This window comes from Hypomesus transpacificus, chromosome 17 (assembly GCF_021917145.1).
Source record: "Hypomesus transpacificus isolate Combined female chromosome 17, fHypTra1, whole genome shotgun sequence".
In the NCBI taxonomy this organism is placed as follows: domain Eukaryota; kingdom Metazoa; phylum Chordata; class Actinopteri; order Osmeriformes; family Osmeridae; genus Hypomesus; species Hypomesus transpacificus.
This window is the reverse complement of record NC_061076.1, coordinates 9,731,584-9,747,831: the sequence shown is the minus strand read 5'-3', so window position 1 is coordinate 9,747,831 and position 16,248 is coordinate 9,731,584. Positions and strand designations below refer to the sequence as shown.

At 41.7% G+C, this 16,248-nt stretch overlaps 1 protein-coding gene across 2 annotated transcripts in view; it reads right to left on the bottom strand.

Annotated features, from left to right (window-relative positions):
• The window catches only part of prkcab (protein kinase C, alpha, b), a 407,398-nt gene extending 398,272 nt beyond the window's left edge, over nt 1-9,126 (bottom strand). For both annotated transcript variants that reach the window (XM_047037656.1, XM_047037657.1), the window contains exons 1-2: nt 8,823-9,126; nt 8,029-8,060 (exon numbers count right to left, since the gene is read on the bottom strand). In XM_047037656.1, the coding sequence (XP_046893612.1) occupies nt 8,029-8,060; nt 8,823-8,986 (196 nt within the window). In that variant the 5' untranslated portion in view covers nt 8,987-9,126. The remainder of the gene's footprint in view (nt 1-8,028; nt 8,061-8,822) is intronic.
• Between the last annotated feature and the right edge of the window lie 7,122 nt (nt 9,127-16,248).

Below are 16,248 nucleotides of genomic sequence, written 5' to 3'. Positions count from 1 at the left end.
TAAGACTGGTGGTAACATGCGCGTTTATGAAATTGCCCGTGGAATTCTAGAATGGAACGTGCATTGCCATGATACCCATACATTTTTACCATGATGATACCAGGGATGCCAGACGCCTGGCGGAAATGCTGCTTGACAGCGATTGCCTCGGCCTCGTTAGGCAAGTTGACATAATGCAGTAGGCGGCGACTCAGTGCCAGCGAGACCCTACGAATAACTCTACGAGCTGTAGATTTATGCACGCCGATCATGTCCCCCACGGTGTTTTGAAATGCACCGTTTGCATAAAACCTCAGTGCAATTAAAAGCTGTAACGTTGGCGTCAGGGCAGCATTTCGGTCTGCCTGAAAGCGCAAATCGTCGGACAGTTGGTCCACTAGAGAAAAAATCTCAACCCTACTGAAACGAAACCTCTGAAATAACTCCTCATCATTGTACATATCCAGCGGGTTAGTTCTGTCTCGCACTACTCACTCACGTCTTAAAGCGCGTTCATTATACAATCTATAAATTAGACGCGCCATTGTTATAGGCTACTTGTTGTTTTAGCTGCACTCAACGGTTTTGTGAAAATTAGCCTACTATAGAAACCAACACAGAAAACGTTCTGTTTTAACATAAGACTCCTCTCCACAGGGTGTAACATTTAGGACTAGACTTAGGGAAAAAGCAGCTTAAGTCAGCGTGGTGCAACAGGCGCAACATCATTTTAGACATAGAACGTTGAGTTTCGCCAGTCTTAGATTAAGACTGGTCCTAAATCCTGTTGGTGCAACCCGCTCCTGAGCACTGGGGACTCATTCACCACCATCACCAGCAGTTTTCGGTTGGGCATCAGCACTGAAGGGTGTATCAACTTGTCAGACGCCATTCTGGATTTTGTAGTTCGCTTGTACGGTGGCTCTGAATTGCCAAATAACCTATCAAAATGCTGGCTACGGATGTGAAAAACGCAGAAAATCGAACCCCATCCAAACTTTTTTTTGACGGACGAAAGTTTCGGAGGCAGTGTGCAAGCGCGATTGACATAACGTGAGGTTGTATTTATTTTTTTACGGGCGAACATTTCTGATATGAATTTTGGATTTAGTGTAAAATGGCCTTAACACAGCAAGGCTGACCGAGGTGCCGGACAAAAGCACAAAAAAGACACCATAAAATACAAACAGTCAATAACAGTAAAATAAGTAAAATACAACTCAAGAGGTAGTGGGAAACGCTAGTGCATATAAGTGTGTTTTAAGTTTGGATTTAAGAACAGACAATGAAGGAGCCTGCCTGATAGAAAAGGGAAGTTGATTTCACAGCGTAGACTGGCAACTGCGAAGGCTCTATCACCTGTACGTATGCAGCGTGATCGGGGAGTGTACAAAAGTAGTTTGTCCGCAGATCTCAGTAACCTAATGGGTGCGTGTAGTTGTATGAGGTCCGAGATATACGAAGGGGACTGTCCATTAAGAGCTTTAAAGAGTTTGAGGATCTAGAAGTTGCAGGTTCAATTTACCCCCTGTGGCCAGTTGCATAAAAATAGACCTAGTCTTAGACTTAAATGCTACTTTAAGTCCGACTTGCCATTGACACTTCAATTTACCTGTTGCATAAAGCTTTACGATCAGTGACTAACATAAGACTGACTTAGATAGCCTGTTGCGCTTTGCATTATGGGTAAAATTAGACACTTTAAGGAAAAGTAAAGATGGCGGACAAAACAGCGACATTTAACGGCGAAAGATTGATACATTTAAACCTGATGAAAACCTAGATCTGTTGGAGGAATACAATATTGAAAAAGTTGTTTTATTAACAAATAGTGTTAATCCAACCCCAACACTACTTCCATTTATCAACAACTCCAACGCAGATGGCTGGCGCTAGCATCAATGAAGTGAGTTATGCTGTTATCTACTCACTCGTTTAATAAAATGACATTTAGCGGAAAAGCAGAAACCAGTCAACGTTTTCTGCAGTTACAATTAACAAACTTTTGTAATAAATGAAGCCAAGATAATGATGTAGCCTTCTACCAGATTGTTGGCATAGCAACTCAGCCCTTACCGCAAGGTTTAGCCAGGGGGAGAAGTGGCTAACTTTTTTACCTCAAATTAAGTCAGTCTTACTATTTGTGCAACAGACAGGCTTAGGCCGCGTTCACACTTGACGTATTTTTTCTGAAAAAAGCGCTGCCTTCAGCGCCTTTTGAGCGCCTTTTGAACACCTTTTCAGAAAAGCGCTGGGTGACATCAGGCGCCTTTCTAAACGAGAATGTTGTAACCTGAACGGGAATCATATAGTCTAGCGATACATTATTATCCGTTATTTTCCGTTGGTTACTTATCGACAGCTAGCTACTATGGCCAATAAAATGCAATTACTTGCTTTAGCTTTGGCGTTTGAGGAGCCATAGCTCCTTGGATAAACGTTTCAGCTAAATGAACACGTTATTATAGTGACGCACTCTAGAGAACCTGTAACCCCTTTGGTCCAGACATGGCATGGGCTGACAGACATGAGTAAATAGTGTGTGTGTGTGTGTGTGTATATATATAATAGGGCTGTCCCCACACAGTCAACTAGTCGATTTTCTGGTCGATACGCTCTTGGTCGACTAAGATTTTTTTAGTCAAGCTGCCGTATGGCATTGTGAGATCTGATTCCCGCTTGTGTCATCATTGCCGAATTAACGAAATGTTCTACAGAAATTTTAGATTATATTATTTAAGACAAATAAAGCAACTCTAAAAATATATAATAAAAAAAAAAGGTGTTACTGTTTTCCCTTTCGTTAATCTGCGCTTTGTTTGGTTTGGTATTTTGCACACGGCAAGAGCTCAATTGGCTGCAGAACTACGAACTCTGCCATAGCCTACATTGTCGGTGTTATTAGTCAAAATGGCAAAGAAATCTGTGGTATGGCAGCATTTCATTAAAGTACATTTACAAAGTACCGGGTGGCTCGAAAAACTTTGAATGCAAACTCTGCCAACAACGGTTTATTTTTCATAGTTCGACATTGAATATGATGTAGCCTACCACCTGAAAAACGTAAGTTGGCCTAGCCCTGCTTGCTCATGCTAACGCGCTGGGTTGAAAAATGAATATGCCCATTATAAGAATCACATCCAAATCGAATGACATTATCTTCTCCGGCCAAGACAATAAAATCTTTCTCTGTTGCACCGTTCCCCACTCAGCTTCTACGTAAGTTCGCATGCTGCAAGTTTTCAGGCAGTGATAAGCGTGCTCTGATGATTTAAACAAACAATATTTTTTATTTGTAGTACATTGTAAGAGAGAATAAATACCATCGGCATTCGGTTACAACAGGACTGGTGATACGAGTCTTATTATTAGTAAGCTATTAGCGGCTGAATCTGCAATGTCCAGCAGCCATTGAGTCAGATCGCGAAAATGTTTGTAATTTTTTTATTTTTTATTTGTTGTGTTTCAAAGTTCGATTAGTCGATTTTCAGATGTTTTAGTCGAGTCTTGGTCGACCAAAGAAAATCTTAGTCGGGGAGGGACAGCCCTAATATATAAGGATTCGGGACAACATTAGCTAAATAGAAGTCTTTCCTTTACCTCTCCTTTCAGGTATTTAAATAAAGTAATTTGCAGTCCCTTAGATCAGATTGAAATACAGTGTGGCTATTAAATACAGTACAATAACAAAGTCAAGTAAATGTCACTGAATGTTATTAGAGTTAGTGTAGTTTAAAACCAGTTTAGCATTGTTGCGTAAACAAAAATGATTTGTGGCATCCAGTTTTGCACATTCACAAAGCATTTGTGACAGGTATGTAACAGCTGTAACCACGCTCCATCACGACAAGGCTCGTTTGCCACTCACTGGGCTCGAACGCACAACCTCCGACTTGCCAAGCGTGACCACTACCAACTACGCCAAAGATAAGCTAGCTATTTGTTGACGCGGGTGGCCTGTTACATACCTGAGAAGTGAGTTTCACAGGTTCACACCCGTTACATTCACCCCTCTTAAATTCACTCCGGCAGTTAGCTGACGCTAACCTCGTGAATCCGGGTCACGGCACCAATGTGACGGGTATGTAACAGCTGTAGCCACGCTCCGTCACAACAAGGCCGTTCGCCACTCACTGGGCTCGAACGCATGACCTCTGACTTGCCAAGCGTGACCACTACCAACTACGCCAGAGAAAAGCTAGCTATTCGTTGACGCGGATGGCCTGTTATTTTTTCGAATTGAATTGAATTGATGTTTATTGGCCATGAAAGTTTGCACAGACACGGAATTTACTTTTGCAGGAGAGCCTACCTAGGCAGCCATCAGAGGCGCCCACCAGAAAGATTACAGCAAAGCATAACATGAGGAGAGAGGAGGAGAGAAAAAGGCAACCCCCATACAATGCTCCTAGAGGAGTACAGTATGGGAACAGGCAAAAACCTCAGCACATAAGCCCACAACATTAACAACACAACATTACAAACACTTGCAATGGGAAAGGGCGGTGGAGTAGACCAGCAGCATCTGGTCCTGCGACCGTAATAGGCGCTGGACACAGACCCGCCAGCCACCCAGGGAAAAGCAGTCGAAGGCGTTGGATGGGGGTGGGGGGGTGGTGGTATCTGTAGTAGGTGAAAGTTAGTGTGTGAGTAGGTCTGGGTTGGCGCCCTCGACCTAGGCCACAATCAGTCCGAGTCTCTCTATGCAGATAGTGTTGGCAAGGAGACGTCCTTGGTCATGACCCGGGTAGAGACCAAGCCACAGATGTTGATGGTGGGGGAGTGGGAAGGGAAGAGCAAGATAGTCTCGCTTCAGCGCTCTCCAGGGGAGTTGTTTTCCAGCAACGGCCTTGGCCAAGGCCTGAGCTGGTTACGGGGCCGAAAGTAGATAAGATTGGTGTAGATGTTTAGACAAGTAGACGTGACTCAATTTTCACGTCCAACCTTCAGGAAGGCCTCCAGATCCTCGAACCTTCTTTGCTGAGCCGCAAACTTATCCCTGTTGTACTCCCTATTCTGCTGTAAGTTCACAGTCAATGCTCCAACGGCTCTGCCCACCGTCTCAATCAGGTCGGGCAGCCTAAGGGGGCTTTTGATGGCTGCAGCCGTTTCCTTGACTTTCCGATATACAAGCCAACCGCCTAATCCACACAGCAGAAAGCATGTAATCATGGTTCCGAAAATAAAGATGTCTTCAACATCCTCAACGGAAAGCGCCGCTAGACACACGACACGCCAATTGTCCCACGCGTCCATCGTGTAGCCAGCTGCAAACGTCCCGTCCGGACATTTGGGTTCCCCCGAACCCGAGCTTCTCTTCGAGAAGATGGTGTCAATTGCATTGAGAGACCAGCTAATTAGTATATAATTATGTTATATACCTAAGGAGTGAGTTTCACAGGTTCACACCCGTTACACATTCACAATGTGTACCTGTCACATAATGTGCGGCGTGCCACATATCAATAGAGATTATTGTCAATTCAGATGTTCTTTTCAATTCCATTTTAGAGTTTCATTTGAAGTGGTTAGGGTGCGGAAGTGTGGATGGAAATCTCTACGTGGATTGTTTCCAAAAGGTCTCACAATGAGAATGAGTCTCAATTCAAGGGTTTGGAACACTGTGTTTCATATGCTCTAAAACAATGTACCACATACAGAAACACACCCGTCAACCTTCATATGCGCTGGGACATGCATGCACATAAACCCAAAAGATTGAAAAGCCATCAACCATACATTCCATACAGAACAGAGAGAAATGGAGAAAGAGAAAAGAGAGAATGAGAAAGAGAGCGTGAAACCCCATCTCAAGGGATAAACCCACTGCCAGACAAAACATGGAAAACTGCATTCCAAATACGCTTTCCAACAACAAGCTCTATCTACGTCCAAGAACAAACATCTCCTCTCTCATCAGTCTGTTTCCAACACGACTTTAAATGCCTTTATTAGTCAACATTTTGACTTGTCCCCTCCACCAGTCATATCCATCTCTGTCTTGCATAAGCGAGTTTCGAACTGCTAAATCATGTTCCTTTTACTTCTACTGTGAGCTAAACACAGGCTGCTGTCAAACTGTAGCATGAAACAAACATTGTGTTAGCGGGCATCTGTGACGGTGTGGATGGACAGAAGGAACTGGGAACACACAGTGGGGACTGACAATTAAGGCCTCAGACTTGGCCCATAAGCAGTACATCACTCTGTAACGTGACCCAGCGATGTGACAGTTGTTGGCAATAGAAAAGCACCCAGATGCCAACGGCTCAGACGTAGGACTGTGACCTCTGCAGGTGAGAGGGAGCAGGGCTGGGCTATCCCTTTTTTTATCCAATTCTGTATACTATTAGAGTTCCCCCTAACTTTCTGTTTGTGTTTCTCTATTTTTGTTTTACCCTACATTATTTCACCGTTACCTCTACCACATCTCATTGTTTATCGTGATATATTTCACTTTATTTATTGCTTTCCTCTCTCACATATGTTTAATTCCTCGCAGCTACCAATGGAGTATTAGGTTTCTTGGGAGAAATGTTATACTGGCAGAGACAGTGGCAACTGGATGTAAATTTCAGGGAAGCAGACATATTTCAGAGACTATTCAGCGTATTGTGAATTTTTATTTTGTATTTTTATTGAATTACAACATATCTACACTTCAACAAAGAACTGCTTACAGCTAACAAACTACTACATGGGGTGTGCCAAATTATGAAATTATTGTTGATTTTGTTGTTATTATTATTATTATTATTATTATCTTGGCTCCATATTAGTGTTTTGTGCGCTAACATAAATAACTAAATTATGTACATTCTACCAATACAGAATGGGAGAGCAAAACAATATTAATGTATGTGCTGTATTTTGTTGGCAACATGGTCACATTCCATGACTAGACCAGGTGCCTTAAAGTACTTCTAAGTTCATATGTTAACATATTAATTGTGACTTCTGTGTGGAAAACTAGATTAATTATACTTTCTGCCATGGATAGTGCTGCTTGGAAGCAGGAAATGTACTGTACTGCATGCAATGACACAGAGTACTATGTACTGTATAACAAAGGTCCCTCTGAAGGCTACCCAAATATAAAGGTACTGGTAGAAACAGATTTTGTTTAAATGTTTTCTTTCAACACAAAGAAGTGATGAGAGGGGCTGTAAGGGTTTTAAAAGTAAAAAACAACTATTCTACCTGCAGCATGCTTTTGGACTTGCTGGCTTTGAGCATCCATGATTTGTGACACTCTCAAATCAACGTTTCAGTCCTGCAACACATTCTTATTGGATAAAACATTTATAAAAGTTAATTCTGCAGTGTCAAAATAATACAAAATTGTGTTGCAGCGTAGGCTCATGAAACATGACACACCACTAGTGATTAAAACACTTGTGTTTTATCCACACTGCAGCCTCATGTTAGTACCACATGGGTTTTACCAATCAACCTGTGGTATGGCCAACTTTGATGCCCATCATTAATTTACATAGGGCTTCTTGCATGACTGCACTGATGAGTATTTTTACAGAATATGTTTATACTCTACAGTACTCGGGCTTTTGAACAGACAGGTGCTACATAAAAGAAGTATGAACATAAATATTTGTCTTGTGAGCATGGGAAATCTCTCCAGCCAGCCACTTGATAATAACCACATCTCTGAACAAGCTTTGCTGGCACTTTTTTAAAATAAGAGAGTGACAGGAAAGGCAGGGGAGAGAGAGTAGGGATGACATGCAGTAAATGCCCCGTGCCAGAATCAAACCCGGGCCGCTGTGGTAAGGCCTTAGCCTAGGTGATACGTGGTCAACCTGTTTTTATTACATTGATTATTATCATTACATATCATTGAGCATCTGCTAATCAGGTCTGCATCCCTGGCCTACTTGAATAGGTATCCACATATTTATTCACAATTATTACGTACATTGGTCATCAAACAGCTGTTTTCAATGTCCGTCTCACTTACACACACACGCTCTCTCTCTATCTCTCTCTCATACACACACACACACACTAGGTTTGGGATTGAACTGGATTTACCTTGGCACTGAAATCCTTGTTTACCAAAACCCCTGTGAAAATAAATAAGGGAACAGTTAGGTACTGCACAACAGTAGCCTGTCTATTCCGTTGTCCAAATATGTTAGCTAGCTACAATATTTCCTAATAAAATCTTGGCACTTTTCATTGACATGAAGAATCAACGTCAATAGTGCATCAGATAACCCCTTGTCCAAATGAGGACATATTTTAACTGTCAGCCCGATAACTTCATTTCTGAAAGGTGCGCAAGACCTAATCATTTAAGTGAATGTAAAGTACCCTAAGATATTGGTCTGTTTCTGTAGCAAATTAGGGTAAGAGGCTAGCCTATCTTAAAACAATATATATATATATATATATATATATAATACAATAGATGATTTATTTTATCTAAATGTTATTTTAACAAATGTTTCTTCCTGTCTACTTACAACCAAATATATTCTGGTAGTTTTCACAGTAATGAAAAATAACAAATCTGTAACAATACAAAACTTTCTCAAGACTTCTCTTGGTAATTTAGCCAACCTGTTGTAAATTGAAAGGAAGGCGACAGTACACCATTGACTGGTAACATTAAATGTGAGGTTTGCATCTTCCATTTATAGGCTGCTATCCAGAATAAGCATGGTTTTACAAACTACTGACTTGGCATAGGCTACGAAGTATAGCCTAACAAGACTAAATGAAGATGTAAAAAAGTGTATATTCTGAGCATTGCCCAGTACAGTAGCCTACCAAGAAGCATTTCAACTTTACCTCTCCTTCTAATGTCTACTTGATCTGCTTACCATATAAAATCTGTGCAATGACTGCAGAATGTCGGTTGCTTAAAAAAACGTGCAGTAAATTTGTGGTTCTTCACTTCATGAACGTTTTTCTGCCGCAGAGCACCTTTGCGGGCGAAACGGTTTCCAACTGCAGCAGAATCGTTGTAATGCAAAAGATCAGCCATGGCAACAACAAAGAAGTGCACGCTCCTTTTGTATATATTTCTGACAATTCCAATGCACGCTCCCTGAGTTCCACCGTTCTGACAACTGCAAGCCCACAGCCGCAGGAGAACTACTCAAGCCTCTGGACCGCGGGCTTCCCTTTGCTGGCGCAACTGTTGAGCGCTTCTTTTTCATTTTCAAGTGACGTCAATACAATACATCCAAAGAGCTGACAAAAAGGTGCAAAAAGCTGGACCGTTAGTATTTGTAGAGGTCTATCACGCCATCATGTGGATGAATTCAGTAATCGTGCATTTGAATTAAGCAATAAGCCCCAAGAGGCGTCGTGCCTATAACTCCCCTTACCTGTTCTAAAATCAGCGTAAACCACGGACTCGCGGGGCTTATTGCTTAATTCAAATGCACGATTACTGAATCCACATTCTAAAACTGTTACTACAAATATTTGATATGGTTTTATCAATAAAAACAATTAGAAAACAAAATAGTTTAACAATAAACCGTCATTCTTCCGCTACTACAAAGTATAGTTCCTACATCAATCGTTGCCACGCAACAGCCAGACGGACATCTTTGCCGTCTTTTTCTATTTGAAATATTCGATGCGCAGTAATATGGAATGTTAAAGAATGTTATGAGGACAACCTGTGAGGTTATGCTGGATTTTACAACGGCATGGAATGCGATATAGCCAATCACAATCAAGGATGGGAACAACCAGTTTTAGAATACATTTTAAGGTATTACCCGTCTACGGAGAGCCTGTAGACTCCCTATCAAAGAACTTGTCAAGAAGTGAAAGCCAATAGAACGCTCCATTGCATCACAAGCGCCCAGTAGCAGCCCTACGCGTCCGTCATTTTGGAGTGAAAGCGACTCGACAGACCCATATGTCTATGGGCAGTAGTGATGGGAAGTTCGGATCATTTTACTGATTCGGTTCTGTGAATCTCGTTCAGTAAAATGAACGAATCTTTTTTCAAGTCATTCGTTCATTTCAACGGGGTGGGGGGGTGTATGATTTGGTCATTTATTATCACACTAGCATTATCACAGCAAACAATTACACAGCACTAAACTGTAAGTGTAAAATTTAAAGTGAAAATAACAAAACCAGTCAGTATGATAACTTGAACGAATATCATTCACGTCTTACTAAAACAGCGGCCACACGAAAGGGAATGAGGAAACTGTTTCCTCTACGAAAAAATACAATGCGGGTCACATGAAAAAATGATCCAAAGACTCGTAGAAAGACCGAGTCGGGGGATGAACGAATCGTTTGTTTCTTCTGGCTACCAGTACAGAGCCTATGCAGGTCACTTGAAAAATGATCCAAAGACTCGTAGAAAGACTGAGTCGGGAAATGAACGAATCGTTTGTTTCCTCTAGCTACCAGTACAGAGCCTGTGCAAGTCACGTGAAAAATTATCCAAAAACTCGTAGAAAGACCGAGTCAGTAAATGAACAAATCGTTTTTGTTTAATTGGACGAGCCTATGCAACAGTCCCGATGCACGGCCACGAGAAAATTAATGAATCGCTCTGAGAGGACTCGTTACTCCCGAGTCCTTGTAAGGATTCGTTCAAAATGAACGAATCGTTAACGAACGACACATCACTAATGGACAGTTCACTAGTTTGTTGCTGTCACTTCGGCAATATCAGCTACTTTGTTAAAAAAAAAAACACGGAAGGACCACAACACAGAATAACGTAATCACTAGACTAGTGATCATCAAATCCCTTTTAACTGATTATTTCAAGCATGCATCAGATAATTGCGAATGTTGGACAATAAATATATTTCTAAGGATAGGCGTGCTCTGCTTCCAAAATAAATAAAAGGCGATTTCGGGTGCGGGTGAAAAAAGACTAGTAACTCACACTGACGACCCAGCTAACACATGACGTTGCGGCAACGTTGCCAGAAAGTGCTCAGTTGGTAATCCGCGACTTTACCTTCTGGCAACGTCGTGGCAACGTCGTAGCAACGTTATAAAGGGAATGTTGCCAGTTGGTCCCATGGGCAACGTTGCCACAACGTTGTGACTTGGTCGGCTGGTTACGTTATTTTTAGACCCGTGGGCAACGTTCCCGCGACGTCGTACCTTGGTCGGCTGGTTACGTTATTTTTTGGTCCCAAGGACAACGTTGCCGCGACGTCGTACCTTGGTCGGCTGGTAACGTCATCTTTAGGTCTGTGACGTCAATACAATACATCCAAAGAGCTGAAAAAAAGGTGCAAAAAGCTGGACCGTTAGTATTTGTAGCGGTCAATTACGCCATCATGTGGATGAATTCAGTAATCGTGCATACCTTAATGAGGAAACTGTTTCCTCTACGAAAAAATACAATGCGGGTCACATGAAAAAATGATCCAAAGACTCGTAGAAAGACCGAGTCAGTAAATGAACAAATCGTTTTTGTTTACTTGGACGAGCCTATGCAACAGTCCCGATGCACGGCCACGAGAAAATGAATGAATTGCTCTGAGAATACTCGTTACTCTTGAGTCCTTGTAAGGATTCGTTCAAAATGAACGAATCGTTAACGAACGACACATCACTAATGGACAGTTCAGTAGTTTGTTGCTGTCGCTTCGGCAATATCAGCTACTTTGTTAAAAAAAAAAAACACGGAAGGACCACAACACAGAATAACGTAATCACTAGACTAGTGATCATCAAATCCCTTTTAACTGATTATTTCACGCATGCATCAGATAATTGCGAATGTTGGACAATAAATATATTTCTAAGGATAGGCGTGCTCTGCTTCCAAAATAAATAAAAGGCGATTTCGGGTGCGGGTGAAAAAAGACTAGTAACTCACACTGACGACCCAGCTAACACATGACGTTGCGGCAACGTTGCCAGAAAGTGCTCAGTTGGTAATCCGCGACGTTACCTTCTGGCAACGTCGTAGCAACGTTGCCACGACGTCGTACCTTTGGTCGGCAGGTTACTTATTTTTAGACCCGTGGGCAACGTTGCCGCGACGTCGTACCTTGGTCGGCTGGTTACGTTATTTTTTGGTCCCATGGACAACGTTGCCGCGACGTCGTACCTTGGTCGGCTGGTAACGTCATCTTTAGGTCCGTGGGCAACGTTGCCGCGACGTCGTACCTTGGTCAGCTGGTTACGTAATTTTTTGGTCCCATGGACAACGTTGCCGCGACGTTTTACCTTGGTCGGCTGGAAACGTCATTTTTTGGTCCGTGGGCAACGTTGCCGCGACGTTGTACCTTGGTCGGCTGGTTACGTTATTTTTTTGGTCCCATGGACAACGTTGCCTTGACGTTGTACTTTGGTCGGCTGGTTACGTTATTTTTTGGTCCCATGGACAACGTTGCCGCGACGTTGTACCTTGGTCGGCTGGTTACCTTATTTTTAGACCCGTGGACAACGTTGCCGCGACGTCGTCCCTTGGTCGGCTGGTTACCTTATTTTTGTCGCAGGACAACGGATCTTGAGTGCAATATAGTGGTTTATATATATAAATGTGGACAATGCATGTAATTCATGTGCTGCTCAGCCCCAGCATGTCATTGGTCATCAATTTTCTCATATGCAGACCCATAGCTTTAATTTTAAAAAAGACAGAACGTGGAATATAATTTAGTTTTTCATTCTTTACTATAAACATGTACAAAAGCAATCAATGTGTGATAAATAACATGATTAAGCAAACATTATTTGTATAGCACACCAAAGCTGTATGACACACAATGCAAATTTGTGCTCCAATAGTTTTGTAATACAAAATTGTTAAATGTGACCAAAAGGTAAGCGACTCTTAAGAGTTTCATTTTCAAAGACAAGTCATCACAGAATATTACAATTCTTCCTTAGCAAACCTGCCCCTCAGTCTGCCGCTGAGCAACAACTTTGCGCATGCCCATTTCAAAGCATAGCTGAAACTGGGCTTCCTAAACAGATTTTGCAGGTGTCCCACCGTCTTCCACACAATGGATTTGACCTGGAAATAAGTTACTTCAAAGGTGAGTTTCTTTACAGACATAGTTGTAAATATATAAACATATTTTCAGAAATTGGATGGGGCAAATAGGTTTGAAATTGAGTTGTTTATAGCGTTGTATCAGATTCACATTGTTTACGTTAGGATTTCGCTAGCTAGGTTAAACCCTCCAGAAAGTTGTTTTGAAATATTGAAAATGCATACATGTTATCAAAGTTTAGCGTCTCACAAATCACCCTCAAAAGAATCAGTGAAAATAAACGTTCAGAACTGTTAGAAAACCTTGTCCCAAAATAGTTTATTTAGCTAGCCCTGAATTTTAAAATTTTCCAAAACGGAAGCTATGTAGCTTTAATTAGCTTCCGTTACCTAGCAACCTAAGATAATACTCGTACCAATGCTACTACTTGCTATTGTTACTTGTTAACCTACTAATTGTACATTTTGAAGCAATACTGTAGTGTTTATCATATAGTTGAATCCCATCGGAAAATAGTTGGTTGGAATGTTCAGAATCACACATGTGCGACGTTACGCTGTGGGGCCCTGCTTTCGAACGATCACATATGTGCGATGCTATTCCAATATCAATATAGCTACTAATACTATGTACGTAAACTACATTCCACTTTCATTTCTGTACAGGTGATCCGACCACCATCACAAGCACTGTGTCCCTTGGAAATTATGGTAAAGTAATGAATGATCCCGGAAAACAGCTGGCAGCCAGGCAAGTGCAAATATAAGACACTCACAGACACACACACACATACCATTGCCATTGTAAGGCATACCTAATTGTAAGGCATACTTAAGTTGTTCTGATCGTGGGGGGAAACATATTTGTCAAAACAACAAATGTTGTCTTACTACTGCTTTGTATACCCCATTCAGCTGTACCATCTTGGGCAAAGACCAATCAAGGTAACATGTGTTATGTACATCAATGTTACAGCTAATCTAGAAGAACCACAGTGTATGCCAATCATGCAAACTCTTGTAAACTTGTTTTACTTGTCTTTAATTACAGACACATTACAGGTCATGCTCCGGAAGATGGAGACATTGGAAGAGAACCAGCGAGAGGCTTTCCTGTTCAGGCGACCACAGGGCAGACACACTGAAGAGGTGCCAGTGATGGACCTACAGGTGGCCCAAACACAGGCTGAACTCCAAGACCTTGAGGAGCGCCTTAAGGTGCTGGAGTTGAGAAAGAGAGTGGTAAGTGTTTGGAGATCCCATAAACTATGGCTTACACGCATTCAACGTTCACATTGGTGCTGACAATAAGTTCATGACTTCTAATTCCAGACGCTGTGATGAAGTGGAAGACAGGACTGGGAGAGAGAGCTGTGGAGCTCCGCATAGAGGAAACACTCAAACACACCCCGGCAGCCCATTCAAAACAAGCCAGGTGAATGAATCATGATTGCAGCTTCCATATCCAATCTTTCACATGGCTTTGACACAAATGTAGAATCACATAATATTTAATTGATGATGTATATTATTTTAGATGTAATTTTTTTAATGACTTGTAAAGCCCCTTTTCACAAGTGCGATTATGTTAATCGAACCCTAACTTATTTTGTGCTTCCTTGTCAGGGCCAACAGACAGGACTCGTAGCAGGGACTGGAAGAAGATTTAAATTCATTTTTTGCACTTTGTTTGTTTGGCACTTTTGTTTTGCAGTGTTTGTTTTGCAGTGTTTTTTCTTTGCAGTGTTTGTTTAGCAGTGTTTTTTCTGCAGTGGCACTTTTTATCACATACATTTTAGTTTTTATTTTAAATGTTACATGCATACTTTGTGCACTGTCATTTTAGCAGACGCTCTTATCCAGAGCAGCTTACAGTAAGTATAGGGACATTCCCTGGAGGAAAGTAAGGTGAAGTGCCTGGCCCAAGGACACATCATTTGGCAATCTTCTGATTTAATAGCCTGATTCCCTAACCGATCAGCCATCTGACTCCCCTTTAGTATAGGTAGACCACATATTTAGGATTCCTATATGTTGAATGTATATAGCTTACCTTCCTGCCAAAGTAAATTCCTTGTCTGTGCAAACTTTCATGGCGATTAAAACACTTTCTGATTCTGAAATGCTGCCTCGTTTATGATTTAGCTCGAGTCAGGCTACACATCACACAAACATATTGCTCCTAACGTTGGGTATCTATTATACCAAAACAAGTAGCCTTCTGGGCAAATGAGGTCTGCATATGAAATATACGTTACTTCATAATTAAGTAAATTATTAACGTCGCAGTTACGGACTAGCAACGTCACAAAATTACGTTGCTAGGAGGTCGCGGTTACGGACTGGCAACTTCACAAAACAACGTTGCTAGGAGGTCGCCGTTACGGACTGGCAACGTCCCAAAACAACGTTGCTAGAATGTGTTTTTGAGTTAATGTAATGTTTTCCATTTGGGGGACCGTGTTTTTGTTTTGGGGGGAGGTGAACTAGTCATCCGATTTGGGGGGAGTTGATTCGTTATCGGGTGGAGGATTTTCATTTGGGGGATGTAGCCTACTCATATTTGGGGGTGTGTTTTGCACTTCAGGGCCACTGTAGATATCTGCTCCGTGTCAACGAGCTGAAGACACTAACACCATATTAATTACAATTACAACTTACAATAAAGATTAACAAAAACCATGCAATGCAAGGTACTGAAATACAATACTTAATTTTACATACCCCTAATGGTAGGCATTCTCAAGGCAGTCTTGAAGCTATTTTTTAAAAGGTAGGAAACCTGGGGGCTATTCGTCGTAGCTCGCTAAGCAGTTTAGCGAGCTAATTTTCAGGCTAAAATAAAACACGCCCCTCTTTTTGGTTCGTGGAAGCAACCTTCGATAAATCACCATAGTAACATATCAATTAGCACTAACCTGCTCGAGAGCAGGCTAACGTAAGTGTATCTGGATAAGCTTGACACACCCCCGGAAAATAATTGGCAGCTCCCTTTTTTGAGAGACCCAGCTGACCAAGGAGATATGTTTTAGTTCGATTAGCTTTCCATACCAATAGAGTTTTTCGCGATCGCCAAGATCCTTTATTTCACACGGATGAGTTCTTGTTTGAGCGATATCGATTCAGCCCACAAGGACTCATTTATTTGCAAGACCTTTTCGGGCCGTAGCCTACATTGCAAATATCACACAGCGCAGCAAGTTTTAAGGTTATGCTGCTGTATGTGAATATGTAACGCTATGTTTTAAGAAATGTCTGATCTGTTGTGCCTGTGCTTTTTATGTTTCACTGTGGGAGAGTGG